At 41.2% G+C, this 20,420-nt stretch overlaps 1 protein-coding gene across 1 annotated transcript; it reads left to right on the top strand.

Moving 5' to 3' along the window:
• Positions 1-1,207: 1,207 nt before the first annotated feature.
• On the top strand, positions 1,208-9,213 carry LOC142251246 (G-protein coupled receptor 12-like). The gene is made up of 2 exons (XM_075323871.1): positions 1,208-1,429; positions 4,343-9,213. The coding sequence occupies exon 2, from the start codon at positions 4,345-4,347 to the stop codon at positions 5,365-5,367; it is 1,023 nt and encodes a 340-aa protein (XP_075179986.1). The 5' UTR covers positions 1,208-1,429; positions 4,343-4,344; the 3' UTR covers positions 5,368-9,213.
• Positions 9,214-20,420: the final 11,207 nt, after the last annotated feature.

Raw genomic sequence — 20,420 nt, 5'->3', positions numbered from 1 at the left:
GAAAGTATTTATCATGCGATAGAGCATGTGATGGAGTTACCTTCTTAGACACAACCTACAGCCACGCTGATTCCCTGAAAAGTCCCATATTTTAGGAATGCCCCATCTTTGGCTCTTTTAATGATTGATTTTTTGCATGGAATGCAGTCAATTCTTTATGAGGCTGATATTATGCAAAATATATTACTGGTTCGATGATCCTGAGCGGATTAAAGCACATTATTCTAAACTCGGCATGTCTTCTGGCATTTGGTATTTAACATAAGCATTAAATAGACCTAAGGGTCCGGGATTCCTCATTCCTATTATTTCTATGGAAACTGTTGTCAAAAAGGAAAATGTATTGACTGCAAGGAAGAAAAAAAAATCTCCTCTGTGCAGCAAAATAAAGGACAAAAGATTGTTTAATGACGCAGGAAAGGTTGTTGCTTTAACCCTGCGACTGGCAGGCTGCCTCGCAATGGATGTCTGGCTACGTGCAGGTAGAGGGTTAGGGTTAATGGACAGCTCCGATGACATCATTAGCATCTGGATGAAACGTCACTGAGAAGGGGGCGAGACGGGAGGCACCGGGAGGAGCCCGATACGTGATTGGCAGGAGCTGCCATTTTCTGATCTTACAAATGTTGGTGAAATAAGGCGAAATTAGATTTTCTGTTTTGTCAAATCTGGAAAGGAAAGGGTTAAATGGTTATATTTTAATTTCTTTCTTTTTTTTTTTTTTAAATGCATAGTCCTCCCTGGGCGACTGAGGCCACAAAATTGTACATTTTTTAACACTATCATTTCTAGATCGTGGCTTATTAATGAAAGGTGTATAGCTATAAAAATGATAATAATAACGCCAACTAAAAATAAATAAAACACCGGTGCGTCTGCCGCGTTGTAGTCATGGAATATATATTTAGATTTGCGTATGTAAGATATATTATAATGTACAGGACTGCAGCAAATGTATATATTGCAGGCAGACCCCTGAGTGGGAGGATTGGGTGAGATAACCCACCATCACAAGCACTAATGAGGAAGGATGCAGACATATGAATCCCCCTATGAATGTAGAACATACGCAGCTAGATTGTAGGAGCTGACCCAATGGAGGTGTGTCCCCATACAGGGAGAAATCTTATGAATGAAATTCCAGAGGTGTGGTGTGTGCCCTGTGTGTGTGTGAGTGTGCGCTCATTATTATTCTGCTCACAGCCCCTTCTGATTCACAGACTTCAGAGCTGATCATGAATATAAGCGAACACTTTGACGTCAGAGCTGAGATTTCTCAGCAGACCCAATGGGGCAAGAATATTAAGTGCAAGTCAAAGCCACTGCTATCTGGGAGCAGTATTAGCAATGTTAACCAAGGATTGAGGCTTAACAATCAGTGCAAGGACTAGCAGCACAAAGGGACAGAGCTGGAGATCATAGAAGGAAGGTAGGAAGAAGTCTGCATGTCTACAAGTGTGAGTGTGTATGCATATGGCCCTGGGGTTGTATATCAACTATCCATCCACCCATCCATCCATCCATACATCCATCCATCCATCCACTCATCCATCCATCCATCCATCCATCTATCCATTCATCTATCCATCCATCTATCCATCCATCCATCCACCCATCCATCCATCCATCCATCCACCCATCCATCCATTCATCCATTCATCCATCCATCCATCCATCCATCCACCCATCCATCTGTCTACAGATTACACAAAATTAATGCAGCTCTCCCATGTAATCCAGGTGAGAAGTTATTTATTTATTCCATGCATTAGTATGGATGAGTGCAGCTTTATTTTTTCTATCTATCTATCTATCTATCTATCTATCTATCTATCTATCTATCTATCTATCTATCTTATGTATTATGTCTGCAAATGAAATACAGGTAGGATTATTGTATGCAATGTTATGCTAAGGATAGAAGCTCTTTACATATGTTGTACAGGTAAGATGCCTTTAAACCAAAACTATACATGCTTTTAACCCTATCTTGCCCACAATTCTAAATCTAATGTGTTTAACCATTTCTATCTATCTATCTATCCATCTATCATCTATCTATCTATCCATCTATCTATCTATCCATCTATCCATCTATGTATCTATCACTCTCCAAGCAAATGAACTAATAAAATATATTTTACTATTCTAATTTAAAGTATAATAAAACAATGTATTGCAATGTGGTAAATATAAATGTACCCATACATTTTTGCATCCATTTATCTATCTATCTATCTATCTATCTATCATCTATCTATCTATTATCTATCTCATATCTATCTCTCTATCTCTCTATCCATCTATCTATCTATCTATCTACCCATCTATCTATCGCCATCCATCCAACCATCTATTTCATATCTATCCATCTATCTCTCCATCCAGCCATCATCTATCTATCTATCCATCTATCTATCTATCTATCTATCTATTTATCTATCTCTCTATCTCTCTATCCATCTATCTATCCCTCTATCTATCTATCTATCTATCTATTTATCCATCTATCCATCTATCTCATATCTATCTTTCTATCCATCTATCTTTCTATCCATCTATCTATCTATCCATCCATCTATCTCATATTTATCCATCTATCTCTCTATCCAGCTATCTCATATCTATGTATCTATCTCTCCATCCATCCATCTCCCTATCCTATATACCAGCCTATGACGCGGTATCCCTTAGTGCTGTGATATTCCGGAGCTGTGCCTGCTGTCAGCTATGAGCATTGATCTGCTCTCGGAGCCGCAGCACAGGCCTTTCTTGTAGGGTCACTGGATAGAGACATCTCCATTGTGCGTTGAGATCATTTTCTATCTGGTGCGAGGAAAGAAAGTGATTATCTATGATGATTAGATATTTGTGTGTGGAGGTGGCATGAAATGTGAGCTGTGGTCACACTGAATGTCTTATACAAATGAGGAGAAATGGCCTGCAGCCACTGTAGCATCTTGAAAGCTTAGGGATCTCCTGCACTGTACAATCCTGCAGATACAAGATGGCAATGATCTGTCTCCAGTGAGTGGACTGTGTGTTGTAGCCTTACCTTAGTGAAATCCTTTGTGATCGGTTAATCCGGTGGAAAAATAGATAGTATCCTTTGTTAGTTCTGGGTAAAGCCACATATCCCGGGATGTGATATTTCAGCTGGGAGTCTTGTAGTGTAGCTTATCGTGGGATCTATTGTTATTACGATAATATATCCTATAATTTTCAGCTTTCACGAGCAGCCGAAGCAAAAGCGTAAAGTGTGTAATCATCTCTGTAGGAACAGGCGTACACATGCTTAAGGAGCAGGCTGCCTTCTCAGATCACCTTGGCTGATGGGGAAGGAGACTGCATGAAAAAGGGCATCAGAACCTAGTGAAAAGAAGTCATTTCTGCAGATTCCGCTGTGTGGCTGTTATATGTGAAGGTCATAATAAAAGGTGCAAAGCATTTGTTCTGATGATCTACCAATCGTTCTTCCTTGTATGCAAAGCCACATATTGCTACAAGGAAACGACAGATTTCGAATACTTTGTATACCGCAATATAACCGGTTTCTAAATAGGGCCTTGATGATTACGGGTCAGTTTATTATTTCTATATGATTTATATATAGTTTTGATTTAGTTATATACTAACTATAGATAAGGGATGAGGCATTGTTACACCCCAGCACTATAATACTTAAGCGGGCTTTACATGCGGTCGTACCCACCCCCATCGGTTGTGCAACACGGGCAAATCGCTGCCGCACAACCTCACTTAACCCTGTCACACTCACTTACCTGCCCTGCAACGTCGCTCTGGCCGGCGAACCACCTCCTTTCTAAGGGGGTGGTTCGTGCGGCGTCACAGCGACGTCACACGGCAGCCGTCCAATAGAAGCGGAGGGACGGAGATGAGCGGGACGTAACATCCCGCCCACCTCCTTCCTTCCTCATTGCCGTTGGAGGCAGGTAAGGAGATGTTCGTCGCTCCTGCGGTGTCACACATAGCGATGTGTGCTGCCGCAGGAACAACAAACAACATTGCTAATAATCAGCAAATGATTTTTTATTTCAGGACGACCTTTCCGATTTTGTCCGCTTTTGCGATCGTTTAAGGTCGCTCATAAGTATCACACACTGCGATATTGTTAATGACACCGGATGTGCGTCACAAACACCGTGACCCCGACGATAATTCATTAACGATATCGTAGCGTGTAAAGCCCGCTTAATTCTGTTACTAGAATACACAGTTATATATTGGAATGTGTCAGGATAAGGCTGAGGATCTGAACGATGTTTCTTCATTCTCGTCTAATCTTATCATCTTTATATTTTTCTATCTCTCTGATGTGCAGCAATGCTTCACCAGCCTGCAGCTGCAGTTATGGAACGCCTCCTGTATCTCCACAACTCGTCCTCCAGCAGGATGTCTCACCACCCGTATGACCCATGGGACACCAACACCTCCACCGTCACCACCTCTGATCTCTCCCCAGATGAGTCGGTCAACCCATGGGATATCATCCTTTGTGTAACTGGGACAATCATGGCGTGCGAGAATGCAATAGTGATTGCTATACTCTTCTACACGCCCACCCTCCGGGCACCCATGTTTATACTCATCGGCAGCCTGGCGCTGGCTGATCTCCTGGCTGGAGTGGGACTTATTGTGAATTTTATAGTTCTTTATGTATTTAATAATGAAGTGGCTACGCTAAGTTCTGCAGGGCTGCTCTTGGCCTCTTTTTCTGCCTCGGTCTGTAGCCTTTTAGCGATCACAGTGGACAGATACTTGTCTCTCTACAATGCCCTTACATATCACACAGAAAGAACTCTAACTTTCACCTACTTGATGATACTCCTGTTATGGGCACTTTGCATCTGTATTGGCTTATTACCCATCATGGGATGGAACTGTGTTAGGGAACAGTCCTCCTGCAGTGTTCTGAAGCCAGTGACCAAAAATAATGCAGCTGTTCTGGCGGTGTCCTTCCTCCTGCTCTTTGCCTTGATGATGCAGCTGTACCTGCAGATTTGCAGGATTGCATTCCGCCATGCCCAGCAGATTGCGGTTCAGCACCAATTCATGGCCACATCTCAAGCCTCCAGCACAAGGAAGGGGGTATCGACCCTATCTCTAATATTGGGCACATTTGCACTATGCTGGATTCCCTTTGCCGTGTACTCCTTAGTTGCGGACTCCAGTTACCCTATGGTATACACCTACTCACTGGTCCTGCCAGCTGCCTGTAATTCCGTCATCAACCCCATTATTTACGCTTTCAGAAACCCAGACATCCAGAAGTCATTATGGCTTTCTTGCTGTGGCTGTTTGCCACCCAGGTTCTTATCTGGACCTAGAACTTCCAGTGATGTATAGGGACTTGAAATTGTATATTTAACAAACTGTGCCAAACTGGGGAGAAGATGGAACAAAAAAAAGATGTCAAATGTTGCTTTATTTTTCCAGTTGATATCCAATGTATTGCTTTAAGACATGCAAAGGAACACTTTCCATGTTCAGTTCCAACATGTGTATCAGCTGCCAATGTTTATATGGTAGATATGTTGCAATTTGCTTTCTTGTTTTGCAGTCTAATATTGTATGAAATGTCTAAAATGAGCAATCTGGATTTTAAGGAGTTTAAATATGATCCCCCCATCTGTAGGCAACCTTGCCAGTATGTGGGTCACTGCAACCCCACTCAATGAACAGTGAGCAGTCACATTTTATTTAATTTTATTTATTTATTAAAATGTTCTTAAGGTCCAGACTAACCAGTTAAGTGTATACAGTGGGATATATTACTTTTTTGCCCAATTTTGGCCCATTAACACAGAATAATAACTATTATCTTCTATTGACAGCCTAGCCAATCCACTAATGAATTAGTCATAGCTCTAAAAGTACCTCTTAGGCCTCCTTCACATGTGTACCGGACACACGGACACACATTGACCTATTAAAATCAATGGGCTTGTGCACACGTCTGTGTCGTGACGGTGTGTCCTGACATGGATGGTGTATCCGTGTGGCGCACACATGTGTTTGTGTGCTTCATATGGCGACATGTCTGTTTTCTACCAGTAGCACAGATGTTACACATATCAGTGTGACACATACCGGAGGAAACATATGTCACTAAGAAATAAATGTATTTTTATGCTTACCTGTCTCCGGCGCTGCTATCTTCGGCGCTGCTGTCACACTTCTTTCCGGGCCCGCTCATTATGCTCATGAATATTCACTGCACTGACTGCGGACCCAGAAGCAAATGCAACAGCAGTGCTGGAGACAGCAGTGCCGGAAACAGGTAAGTATACAAGTTCATGCTATCCAGATGTCCCACAGATAGCACACAGAACACCCTCACATGAACGGACATACGTACCTCCACCATGGACCGTGAAAAACATTTGTTTTTTGCACGGATGTGTGAAGGGGGCCTTATAGGGATTCTACCATTTCCATAATCTGATACATCTGTGCACATTCCATTTATAAGTAAATGCTAAGAATATAATTTGACACAAATTTAGTGTATAGATGCTGCTCTTATAGAAGGATATAATTAGGCTGGGAATTCTGTTGGTCAAATTTGAAAAGCAGAATAACAGTTGTTTATGCACTAGCCTCCCATGTTGTGTGCCTGTAACATAGTTGCCAACTTTTTCAATGTTTACATTTTCATCTTTGCTGCTTTTGCATTTGGTTATCTAAGAGTCTCGGCTCAGAAAGTTTGGGGTGACCCTATACTATGAGAAAGTCTGCTGAAGAATGCACTTTATGGAATGATTTCTCATATGCGTGTTTTTTTTCTCTTGTTGTATTTGTTAATGTTTTTTTGTGCCAAATTTTTTATATACTTTTGGGGCATACGGTTCCGGTATTTTGTGCAATATCAAAAATGTTAATTGTTTTTGTCTTTGACCTGTTGTGCAACACTTTAGCCCAAAAAAAGTTGCATGTCTTGGTAAATGTCACAAAATGACTGGCGAAGATTAAATCATTCAGGGAAGATATTAGAGAAAATTTGCAACAAAGTTTCCGACCCTTTTAAAAAGTTGCAATTCATAAATCAGCTGAAAAAATTGTAACAAAAAAATCCCAACCAGAATAAAAAAAACACAGGCGAACACATACAAAATAGACTATTAAAAGAAAAAATAGGTGCAAATGAAAAACAGGTGATAAACATAAAAAAATAGACGAAAAAAAAGCAAACATGCGATAATGAATCAGGCCTGAAGACTTTCATTTGAAAGATATTTGCTCATTAAGTGTCCTGGCATATGATCAGCCAATATACATTAGTTGGTAAATCTTTGCCTTAATTACAGGGCATCATGATCCCCAATTTTGATATGGTCTTGCCTAAGTATGTTATGTATATTCCTTTTGTTGAACCCATGTAGCGCATCATCATTGGGTCTATTCTTCAAATTTAAAAAGAATTTGCAATGGTGGTGCATGATCCAGCAGTGTAAATGTAGCTCTTTTTAGGTCATTTAAAGTGGCAGTATGAGTAGTGTCAAAATTCAATAATTTAAAGGGATTTACCACTTTATTTGAAGTGTAGTCTAGTCTATTTATATGGTCTATTCAGTGATTAGAAAGCATTGTTGCTTCACCACTTACTGCTGGTGATTACCAATAATGATCAGTAACTTCCACCAAACTGATTGTATTAACGTTGCGGGTGTTTTTCCTATAATAGCAGCCAGGCATTATAAAACCGCACACTATTGCTGTTCCTATTCTGGAGATCATCTGAGAATAGGAAAATGACATAAATATTACATTGTCTTGCCAAGGTTCATGGGAATGTTTATTGTGGATCATTCTATTACGGGTGAAATAAGATTTCCTTTCATCGCAGCAACTTATTTCCAATGTTAATGAAGAAGAATAGGCAATCTCTTAAAAATAGAGTATATAAAGTGTTTCATATTACATGACACCTTTCTGGATTTGTTGGATAGAGCTTGTAAAAATATGTGCTTTTGTAATTTACTGCTTATTAAAATGTGCAACCGTTCTCGGGATAATAACATTTTTCTTTTGTTTACACCTCGCTGCCTAGGAGACCGACCACCATGACTTTCTAGCTTGTAAGTGGTGCACTGAAGCTGGCCAGGATCAGGAGGTAAAGGTGCCTCTAGTGATTCTGGCCAACTTCAAAACTGTGCCAGGAGCCAACTTCAAAACTGTGCCAAGCACCTGCGGAAAAGAGCCTATATGGACTGTTCATGTTCTGCTGTCTAAGGTCTGTGTCACACGTCAGTGAAAAACACAGATGTTTTTCACTGATGTGTAAAAAACGCATTCACGGCAAACGTGGGTTGTCCATGTGCAATCCGTTATCCGTGATACGTGATTACACATGAACGTATACTCACCTGTCCCTGCTCCTGCTGTGCATGGTGCTGAACTCTCCAGCTCTGCTGTGTTTCTGCGCCCGCTGCAGCTACTTCCAGGTCGGCTGTGGCTGCATACATGAATATGCATGAGAATAAGCAGCCAGCTCAGAAGCAGAGGCAGCTGAGGCCGGAGACAAGCAGCGCTGGAGAAGGTGAGTTTAAAATGTTTTTTAATTTCAATGTCCGTGTTTTTCTGGTGCGTGTTTCACTGATCACACCATAGTGTGGTCCATGGGACATCAGTGATGCCAGAAAAAAAAGGACATGTCTCCGTGCGGCAATCACCAACACGCGTGTATGCCGCGCATGGAGACATGGTCAGTGAAAAATCACTGACGTGTGTGCAGACCCATTGATTTTAATGGGTCTGCGTATGTCCGTGATTCTGGTACGTATAAAAACTAGCACATACGTACCAGAATCACTGACGTCTGAAACAGGCCTAACAGAGGTGGTCGGTCTCCAAAGCAACAGGTTGTAAAGAAAAGAAAAAAAGTGGTAATAGCTCAAGAATGTCTGAAAATTTTAATAAGTAGTACATTTCAAAATTGCTTGTATTTACAAGCACTATCTGACAATATCAGTTTATGAAGAAGGAAATAACTCTTGAGGTTTACGACTAATAGATTTTCATAAGTCTATCAACTCATTAGGTTTAGACTGGTGCAAGTGTGGCTGTGTAGCTGCTGAAGCTCATACCAAGCTCAGTGTGACCATTAAAGATAGTGGGAGTTACCCAAACCACATGAGTAGTGATTACCGGGCACTACCATGCTTGGATTCTCAGTACTCGTAACGAATAGTGATGAGCGAGCACTACCATGCTCGGGTGCTCGGCACTCGTAACTAGTGATTAGCGGGCACTACCATGCTCAGGTACTCCGTACTCGTAACTAGTGATGAGTGGGCACTACCATGCTCGGGTGCTCGGCACTCGTAACTAGTGATGATCGGGCACTACCATGCTCGGGTGTTTGTTACCCGGAACTAGTGATGAGCGGGCACTACCCTGCTCGGGTGCTCAGTACTCGTAACTAGTGATGAGCGGGCACTACCATGCTTGGGTGCTCAGTACTTGTAACGGGCAGTTGGACATGTGGATGGGCGTGACTAGATTTCCCGAGTATAAAGGAAGTCAATGGGGAACTCAAGCATTTTTATGGGAACTCTTCCAGAAAAATGCTCGAGTTACCAATTGACTTCCATAATACTCGGTAGATGAGTCATGCCCGTCGGAGCATGCAACTGCTCATTATGGGTACCTAGCACCCAAGCATGGTTGTGCTCCCTCATCACTAGTTATGAATACCGAGCACCCGAGCATGGTAGTGCTCACTCATCATTAGTGACGAGTACTGAGCACCCGAGCATGGTAGTGCTCGCTCATCACTAGTTACGAGTACTGAGCACCCGAGCATGGTAGTGCCCGCTAATCACTAGTTACGAGTACCGAGCACCCGAGCATGGTAGTACCTGCTCATCACTAGTTACGAGTACCGAGCACCCGAGCATGGTAGTGCTCGCTCATCACTAGTTACGAGTACCGAGCACCCGAGCATGGTAGTGCACGCTCATCACTACACAGAGCCATTGACATTTGGTAGTAATTTCTTTCCAGTCCTGGCTTGACTCCATATAAACTCTAAACTAATTGCTGCTTTCTCTTTCATTTGCGGAAAAGATATGAACAGATTTAGTAGGGCCTACAACAAAAATTAAAGGTCCATGAGAACAAATCAGAACAGTTAGGCTGTGTTATAAAAAAACTTTTCTTTAATGGGTATATGACTAAAATATTTAGTTCCTATTGAAACCAGAACTGTGTTTTTCGGATGTAGCAGAGCTGAATTTGTAGTTGACTGTGGTCTTGCATAGTTAATTTGATTGCCTTATACTTACTTAAGCAATGTAGCCCCGAAGAGTTAAATGGCTTTTCTGAACAGTGTCTTTTAAGGTTTATCAATAATTTATAAAAGTTATATTGCAGGGCTGGGTAAGCATTTTGGTTCCCTACTGATGGGCAAGAGGGTCTAGGAGATAGGACCCAGCCTTCAGAAGCAAGACGGTTATTCACCCCTGTAAAACCAATAAGGGTACGTGCAGACGGTGCTTTTAATCCGCCCGAAAAAGTGCTTTTTTGAAAAATTACTGCATGCACTGCAATGTCAAAATGACTTGCTGGGCATATGAAGTCTATTTGAGCTTCTTGTAACCACTTCAGGCTTTGAAAGCCGTTGAGTGGCCAATAAAGTGACCCGAGCATTCTTCTGGTGGCCACTGGAAGCCGTTCACGTTTTACTGAAAAGTCCTCTGCAGGTAAAGATGCCATGTGCACATGCCCTGATGAGTTAAAGCCATTCAGTTCTGTTACATCTCTACTTGTCCAGGATTCCAATGACACATCTTTGTTATTACATTGCTAACAAGTCTTCTCTTATATGGAAGTATTTTTGCAGAGGAAAAGACCTGTCACTTGCCACAAATACATATTTTGTTGCCTGGTGTAAATGCTGCTGTTCTGAATCTGCCATAACTTATTTTTCTGTTCCTAAAATCCTGCACCTTTCAAGTCCACTCTTCCTGGACATGGCCGCCTCTTCGTAGTATATAAATCTAATCATTTTAGCTAAGTGTGTGTGGTCCGCAAAAAGTCTCCCATAGAGAAAAGCTGATGACCACACAGAGATGGCTAAAAAGCCTAGATATACATACAGAAAAGAGGGAACCATATCTAGGGAATGAAAAGGTGCAAGAACAAAATTCTGTTTCTCAAAAAATAAGACATGGTCTTATATTATTTTTTTACTCCAAACGATGGGCTAGGGCTTATTTTCAGGGGGTGTCTTATTTTTTTTTTCCATGAACAGCAATACACATTTATTCTTGAACAAAAAAAAATCAACCTTTATTCAAATATAATCATATCACATTCTAGAACATCAAACCCTGTGTGTAACCCATGTATCTGTCTATCTATCCATTATCTATCCATCTATCTCTCTATCCATCTATCTATCTATCCATTATCTATCTATCCATCTATCTATCCATGTATCTATCTATCTATCTATCCCTCTATCTATCTATCCATTATCTATCCATCTATCTCTCTATCCATCTATATATCCATTATCTATCCATCTATCTATCCATGTATCTATCTATCTATCCATCTATCCATGTATTAATCTATCTATCTATATCTATCTATCCATGTATCTATCTATCTATCCATGTATCTATCTATCTATCTATGTATCTATCCATCTATCCATGTATTAATCTATCTATCTATCTATCTATCTATCCATGTATCTATCTATCCATCTATCCATGTATTAATCTATTTCTCTATCTATCTATCTATCCATGTATCTATCTATCTATCTATCTATCTGTCTATATACTTACTTATCCATCCATCCATCCATCCATCCATCCATCCATCTATCTATCCATATATCTATCTTTCTATCTATTTATCTATCTATCTATAAATCTATCTATCTCTTATCTATCTATCTATTTTAACAATGCCAGATTCAGAGCAGTGGTATTTGCACATATTAATGTCAAGGTGCATGACCTGTATATAGGGCAGAAGTGTGGAATGATTGCTGATACCATTAACATATCCATCATAAAGCACATTATTTATTAGTTGTCCACATAAGTCCCAGAATGTTCCAGAGCTTTTACACATATCCCTATTTAGAGGTCTGGTAACAAACTGTGTTGCACTTATAAAAATTATTGCACTTTGATAAATATTACTTTCTTCATTTTTTTTATTCCACCGCTGGAGTGGCACTTTAAATACAAGCCCCCTATCTTATACTCACCTCCCTGCGGCTTCACCTACTATCGCTACCACTCTGTTGTGTTCTGGCGATTTGTGACCTGCCAGCAGCCCCAGTGTTTCATGGAGGGCGCTGGAGGTCACAACTCAATACAAGTCTATGGGAGCCTTGTTCTGGCTCTCATAGACTTGTACTGAGTGTTTGGGCCATAACGTTTCACTTCCGGTTAGTCACATGTTATGGTCACAAGATGGTAAGTATAACACAGGGGGCAGAGGGTTTAGCTTTAACTTACCACTCTAGCGGTGATCCCCCTCTCTGCTGGAGTGGTGCTTTAATACTCTCTGAAGCCTCTTCAGCACTGAGTGTGAATGTTTCATTTTTAGCGCTGTTAGCAGATATAAAAATATACATATATCTTTCTCAGAGAAATTAGATAAGCCAATAACGTTATCTTGTAGAAAAGACTCAATTACTTGCGTTTCTCCTTGTGTACTTACTCACTAATGATGTCCCCTAGATAGCACTGCAGAACATCAACTGAAGGCTGCTGCAGCCATATTGCTAATGAAGGGATGTACTCAGAGCAGATAAGATGCTGGCTGTCTTCTGCTGCCTAGTGGGGACCGCTAGCAGTAGCAGCCATCGTGCTTAATAGGCAGCTGGTGATTGTGCTTTTATATCCGAGCATGAGGCTGAAAAACCCTGACTATATAAAGACAACATAACCAGGCTAATATGGGTTATCTGTATCCAGTGCCAAAGATATCATACAAATGGAACATGCCCTAAGACCCGCATATTCTAACCAGCTGAGGGCCGGCCTGGCATCCTCTGCAGCATCGGATTATTTATTTTATGCAATGATTTGATGTAAAGTGGCAATGATAGAAGCAGAATGGTATCACAAATCCGGACTTGGTCTGTTTTGAAGATGCACATCACCGAATCTGCGCAGCAGTCACCATGAGCGCAGCAAGATGAATATTTTATGCATAGAACAATCCAGAAATCAGCAGAAAAAGCTTGTACTAATTTCTGTATTTATAAATATGTGAGAATGCAAAGGTTCCTCTATATTTCTACTCTGCCTTCTACAGCTCTGAAGGGGTTAATACGGCTCTTGGTCTGTAAGATGTCTGTAGGATTTGTGTCATTGATGGATATAATCTTCTGTTCTGTGCTGCTCTGTGAGAAGAAACAGGTCATTGCTTTTAGGTGACATACTCGCCGTACTGTAAAGGAAGCTTTATTTTCAAATATTGGTAGTCTGGGGTTTTATTGTTGTTGTGAAATGTAATTCTTATTTTTTGCCTATTTTTCGATGTTGGCCTTATAGCAATCAGCTGTTCACTGTGAATTTTGTAGCTTCTCTGAAACTAATGAAACTCTAAAGGGTGCTTTACACGCTGTGATATCGCTAACGATATATCGTCGGGGTGACGGTGTTTGTGACGCACATCCGGCACCGTTAGCGACATCGCAGCGTGTGACACATACGAGCGACCTTCAACGATCGCAAAAGTTGTAAATTTCGTTGGTGTTTGAGAGGTCGTCCAAAAACCAAATATCGTTGTCTGGTGATTAGCGATGTTGTTCCTCGTTCCTGCGGCAGCACATATCGCTATGTGTGACACCGCAGGAACGACAAACATCTCCTTACCTGTCTTCACCGGAAAAGAAGGAAGGAAGGAGGTGGGCAGGATGTTATGTCCCGCTCATCTCCGTCCCGCCGCTTCTATTGGCCGGCCGCTTAGTGACGCCGCAGTGACGTCGCTATGACGCCGAACACACCTCCCCCTTGAGGGAGGGATTGTTCGGCGGTCACAGCGACGTCGCTGACAAGGTATGTGTGTATGACGCTGTCATAGCGATAATGTTCGCTACGGCAGCGATCACCAAATGTAGCACCAACAACGGGGGCGGGTGCTATCGCGCATGACATTGCTAGTGATGTCGCAGCGTATAAAGCACCCTTAAGAGCTCAATCAGAGGTTTGTTTTTTTTCACGTAAGATACAAATGGTCATAAAAAAGGGGAAAAAATCCAGCACGCCTGTGGTATCTGGTAAAATTGTAGAAAATACTTCTTTATTCAATGCTCATTAAAAATCCAGCATCAGTGACAGGAGAATATACAATGACGCGTTTCAAGCTCTTAATCATAGCATGGTAAATAGTTATAGTTTCATCCTTGATTTTGGTCTGGCTGTTATGCAAGTTTTATCCGAGTTTCATCAGTTTTTCTTGGATAAGGAAAAACGTTTGTCTACCTTTGCCTATCTAGCACAACGGATGAGACTTGGATGCCATTCCAGTGCCATCTGATGTTTTTCACGGACCCATAGACTTATATTGCTGATTTTGAGCTAACACTTGGATCAATATTAGACAACTATGATTTGACACGGACCTCTTGGTCCACAATGGACATGTGGATAGCCCCATAGACTATATTACATACAAACTTTATCCGTGATAAACATGGGTACAACAAATACGCGAAAAACAGACATCAGAATGAGGCACTAACTGTAAGAATTTGGATAATTCTTTTTACAGACCTTTGCAGAACTACTGTAGTTTTTTATGCCTGTACCAGAATGTATTTCCACAGGCTCTAAGGGTATGTGCTCACGATCTGGACTCACTGCGTCTTGGACACAGGGAGTCCTGACCTGCGGGGCCGCGCCTCTCCTCTGCAAAAGAACGCAGGAGACCTTAGCTTCTTGTACCCACGATCAGGGTTCAGTGTACTGTGGTCTCTCGCTTGTGTTCTCCCTACGGAGGATGCATGCGACTCCGCAGCAAACAATTGAGATGCTGCGGTCTGGAAAGACGCACTGCAGGTCCGTGTTTGCCGTAGAAAAAGCAAGCATAGTGGACACGAGATTTCAAGAAATCCCATGCACTGTGCTTGTACTGTACAACACTGCGTTTTGGACACAGCTGAAGCATGCTGCATCCAAAACGCAGCAAACACTGATCATGGGCACGCACCCTAATACTCCAAATTGCTCAGCATTAGCACCCATTGACTTGGTGTTTTACCGACCACTAATAAGTGGTCAACGGACTATCTGCTATACCATAGACTGTCCCTTTCTCATACACAGGCCTGTAGACCTCTGAAATTTAAGCCTCAGGAAGCATGAGAACAGACTGTTTTCAGTTGAAAAATGGGAGAAGGGCAGTATGCAATTACGAGTGGAATTGTCGTGACTTTTGATAAAACAGATTAGGAGGATCGTTTCAGTAGGGCTAATAGTCACCAGATCATTGGCTTGTGTGAACATGGCATCAATCCACAGATCACGCCTTTTATGCAATAAAAAATATATATGTTGTAGGTAGCACATCTTCCGGTGTAAACAGGGGATGTGCTGCCGACAATCTGCAAATTGTGAATGATTGTATTAACCATCGTTTGTTCCTATAGAGCTTGGATCATCATATGATAAAACTTTCAATTAGGGTTATATTATCGATTACACTCTCTGAGACCAGTAACCTGCCTATGTTCCTGTGATTTTACGCTTTATTAGTTGGCAAAACTCTTCGTTAAGCTTCTGATGTTGGCCAGGATTAGAAGTTGTCGAATTGGAAAAGATGATGTCAAATATTGTCTAATTCTAAAATGTCAAGTATCGTTTGATTCATAACAAAACTATTGTCTGCGCCATCTTCCCGTCTATTGGTAAAGTTTACAATATGATGTCAGCTAGGTATTGACCATGTGTTTGGTTTTATTTGAGAAGTTTATTTTGTTGACATTGGCTTGTAAAGTATTTGCCTTTGTAAAACTTGATCTGTTTCAATGATTTTTTGACTATACATACATAATGTTTTGTGCCGAATTCTTCAGTTCTGGGAGCCAGTCAATGACCTCCAAGTGTCCCCCTCTGGCCAGGACAGAGTGGATGGACATCCCATTGCATGAACTGGATGTTTACCGACTTCAGATGAATCCATATTTTTTCCTGGATGTTTTGACTCAAAGCATGTACAAACTGTAGTCTATTTTTTTATCATGTTCAAATTTATTTATCTACCTGTCTTGTCTTTATGAGAAATGAACAGAAACTACGCGAGAGTTTTAAATTATTATTTTTTTTATATAAGGTTGTGTAAAATGCAAATGTGTGATACTTTTGGCAGCTCATTTTGTACCTTCAATAAAATGTAGCTTTCCAAATCAAAATCTGGTTTCTTAGCTGTCACGATTCTCTGTGTGGAGCATCTCACAGACCTGGAGATGCTCTCCGGTGCTTACAGAACTAACAGTGTGTCCATTCCTTGTGCAGAGCATCTTGCCCTTGGAGATGCTCTACAGAGCCGTCCTTGTTAATGAACCAGCAGCTTGGTCACTATACTGGAGTCCAAGTTGGTTCTGGGAGGTGCTGGTTACTCAGCTGTTTCATCTTCCTGGCAATTGGTCAAGCTTCTTTACTGAGCATGCTCCCCCAGAACTCTGCCATTTGTATTGTCTGGTGTATTGTCTGGTGTATTGTATTGTCTTCTGTGTTGCCATAGTTTGTGTGTCTGCTAGTATTCTGATTTTGGTATTCTGACCCCGGATTGTTATTGGACTTCCCTCTGCCCGCTCCCTATTTCTGTCCTGCATTCCTGTCTTGAACCCCGGACCGTTATCTGACTATGTCTTTGCTTGCTCCCTTTTACTATACCGTACTCTTCAGGTATTGTGACCCTCGGATTGTGCCCTTACTACATCTCTATTTACCCCTTATGATACCCCGGTTCTCCTAACTACCCTTCTGTTCATTAGACCCTGCAAAGTAGTGACAAGCGTTACATTATCAAGTGCTACATATGTATTGTATATATTGTAATGGAGTCAGAAAATAGAAATGGCCTTTATTAATTCTTTCTGGCACAAATCTGTAGTATGAGACAACCATTTTTTATGTTCTAAACCTAATATTTAATGAATACACATATAAAAGGGCTAAAAGGGAACCTGTCAGGCAGCGTGACTCATGGACAGAATTATTTAATTGCAAATATTCATGTTTGGACAGAAGCCAGCAATGCTCACACTAGTCATTGGATCTCCCCTGGCTTCTTCATGCCAAGATCAGCTTGATTGACAGGTCTCTCCCTTGTAAAATTTTAGTGTCTCACTACATACACAAAGAGCAATAGAAATAGTAGTCACTTCACACGGAGGTGAAGGCTGTGATAAGGTATGCTTCCGTATTTGCTATGTCTCTTCTGCTGTTCCCTAATATAAATAAGATCATCTTAGCTTACTGCTTATATAATGAAATCCAGTATAAAATAAGACATCAGCGCAGTCCCAACTCTGGTATCCTCCAGTTCGAAAGCAGGAAGTTTCACTAAGCTGTCGAAATAGACTTCACTGACGCCAATGGACAGCCCAACTGAAGCTGGCTCATCATCCTTTCTTAAAGGGTCCCAATATTTATCACTAAATTTGATAGGAACATTTTGCTTTTCCTAATCGCCTATATTTCAATTGTTTCCTTTTACTTTAAAGCACCACTAGGTTTTTTGTTATTTTTCTGCTGGAGTAGTGCTTTAAATCTAAGTCCCCTGCCCCTACTCTTATACTCACCCTTTGACGTCTTCGTCTTCTATCTCCGCCACTCCTGATGTTCTTCTGCAGGTTGTGACATATCGGCTGCTCCAGTGTTTCCTGGAGCTCACTGGAAGTCACTCTTCAGTGCAAGTCTATGAGATTCTCGTACTGACCTCATTTTGACTCTTGTAGAGAGCTTGTGATGTAACTTCTGACTTCCAGGTGGTAACAATTTGCACACACAAGTTGGCGTCTCAAGACCGGAGCAGCATTGGTAAAACTTGAAAATGCTGGAGGGTGAGTATAAGACTGGGAGCAGGAACCTTAAAGTGACTGCAGACTTTAACCCAAATACTTTAAAACCCCTTTGAGAGAGGAATGACCTCAATGATATGTTGCAATGTTGCAAATCAGATGCAATCCTGTAAGCCATTCTTTGCAACAGAAGAACGATTAATGTGCGCACATAGTCTCCTGGCATTGAGTACCTACTTGTTCAAGGGAGTGTATGTCTTTAAAAATTGTCACATGATGAAAATGAGGACATGCGCTATGCAGTGAGCATGTAGTACTTTTCCTAAATGCATGGCAGCCATAATATTTCTGTTTTTGTCACTTACTATGTTGTTCAACTATAGCTGACGAGGAGCCAATTATAGTCATAAAGGAGCCATCCAATATGACATTTGATACAAAGTTCTGCCATGTTATTATTGGGAATAGGGAGGTGTCCATTGAGGAGGATGTGAAGGAGGTACATGTGCATCACTTGGTGTGAAGGTGTCACAACCTAGGCCACTTACATTGAAGCATCACCACTGTTCAAAACACTGACTCAATTAGCCATAAAGGACATAAAGCCCCTGATAGTAATTGCTGCTGTTGAAAGTAGACTTTACAGAACAACAGCAATACCAAGAAGGGACTACTGTCTCTACCATGTGATTGTACAAAGTAGGGACTGCTTTCTTCAATAAATAATAGTGGCTAGGTATCCGCTAGGTTTCCATACTGCAAAAGATTAATTCTCTAGCAACATGGAAATAATTAATAAACCTGTGATGACCACACATAGGACTTGCCACCACCACAAACAGGACCAGAGCTTTAAGGTGCTGATGAGTGTCCTTCACCAATAGCTCCTGCTTGTGCAGAAATTCTTTGGTTATATGCAGTAGGTGGCCGATCTCAGATGATCTTGGAGGTGAAGATGCTGGATGAGGAGGTCCTGGGCTGGTGTGGTTACATGCAGTCTGCGGTTGTGAGGCTGGTTGGATGTACTACCAACTTTTCTGAAACACCTTTGGAGATGGCTTATGTTAGCAAAATGAACATTTAATTCACGGGCAACCACTTTGGTGGACATTCCAGCAGGCAGCATGCCAATTACACGCTGCCTCAAAACTTGAAACCTCTATGGCATTGTGCTGTGTGATAAAACTGCACATTTTAGAGCAACCTATTATTGTGACAAGCCTAAGGCACACCTGTGCAATAATCATGCTGTCTAATCAGCATCTTGATATGCCACAACTGTGAGGTGGATGGATTATCTTGGCAAAGGAGAAGTTCTCACTAAGGCCAGACTCAAACTTGCTAGTACCTCGTGTGTAACTCGCGTGAGTCTCTCATGGTAGAATCCGGCTTGGTCGCACACTCCCCTGACAGGAGCGGGTCGACTGCATGTATCTCTATGCAGCTCAGACGCTCCTGTATGTATAGTGTGCGGCCGTGCCGGGTGATTCAATGAGAGACTCGCGCGAGTTACACGTGAGGCACTAGCAAGTGTGACTCCGGCCTTACACTGATGTAAGCAAATGTGTGAACAATATTTGAGCAAAAACAAAAGTAATGGGTTTAAATTTTTGTTCAGTATAGTTTTTTTTTCTTTCACATTATCCAGTCCATTGCCATTGCAACATTTTTTTGTTTTCTGACTAATTTTTAATACACTAGAATTAACTATTTTCACTGTTTTTAACCACAATACCCCCTTTCAAAAAAGAATTGAACAAAAAAATGCTATAAACTAATCCAAAACTAACAGTGACTAGAGGGCACACTATTAGTGTGGCATGTGAGGATGTAAAATTTGACTAAAAAAACACATGTGCAAAAGAAAACAGTAGTTTGGGACATTCCCACTTTGTGAGGTAAACAGTGATAATTAAGTGTGGATTTTTTTATTTTTTTTGACACATTTTCTCTTTTTTTTTCTCAACAAGAAATTGTGCGTAAACATTCAAAAATAAGAAGTCTCAAAAGGCTGCAGTATTGATGTGGTGTGTACATACATCAAATTTGATTAGTCGAATAGGTGTGCAAAAAAAGGTGCAGTTTGTTGTGACACACACACTTTGTGAGGATATAAAGTTTACACTGCACACTCAAGTAGCATATAAATAATGAATTTATTCAGTTTCAAAAAAGCCAAGCAAAGAAAGTCATAAGGCAGATATATATTCTCTGACGTTTCGGCCAACGGCCTTCTTCACAGAGTTTGCTGCCCAGAATAGTTCAGAATCCCAGAGAGATAGCTGTGGCTATAGGTTTGGGCTGCTTCTCACTTTCGAGAAAAACTCGCATTGAAATCGGTCACATGTTAGTGAATGATTCAGCTCTCATCTGCGATTTTTTTCTCAGTCCAAATCGG

This window comes from Anomaloglossus baeobatrachus, chromosome 9 (assembly GCF_048569485.1).
Source record: "Anomaloglossus baeobatrachus isolate aAnoBae1 chromosome 9, aAnoBae1.hap1, whole genome shotgun sequence".
NCBI lineage: Eukaryota > Metazoa > Chordata > Amphibia > Anura > Aromobatidae > Anomaloglossus > Anomaloglossus baeobatrachus.
The sequence above is the reverse complement of the archived record's forward strand: the minus strand, read 5'-3'. Positions and strand labels throughout refer to the sequence as shown.

Excerpts from the sequence above, each read along its gene's own strand:
- LOC142251246 (XM_075323871.1), top strand. The coding sequence starts at position 4,345 with ATGCTTCACCAGCCTGCAGCTGCAGTTATGGAACGCCTCCTGTATCTC.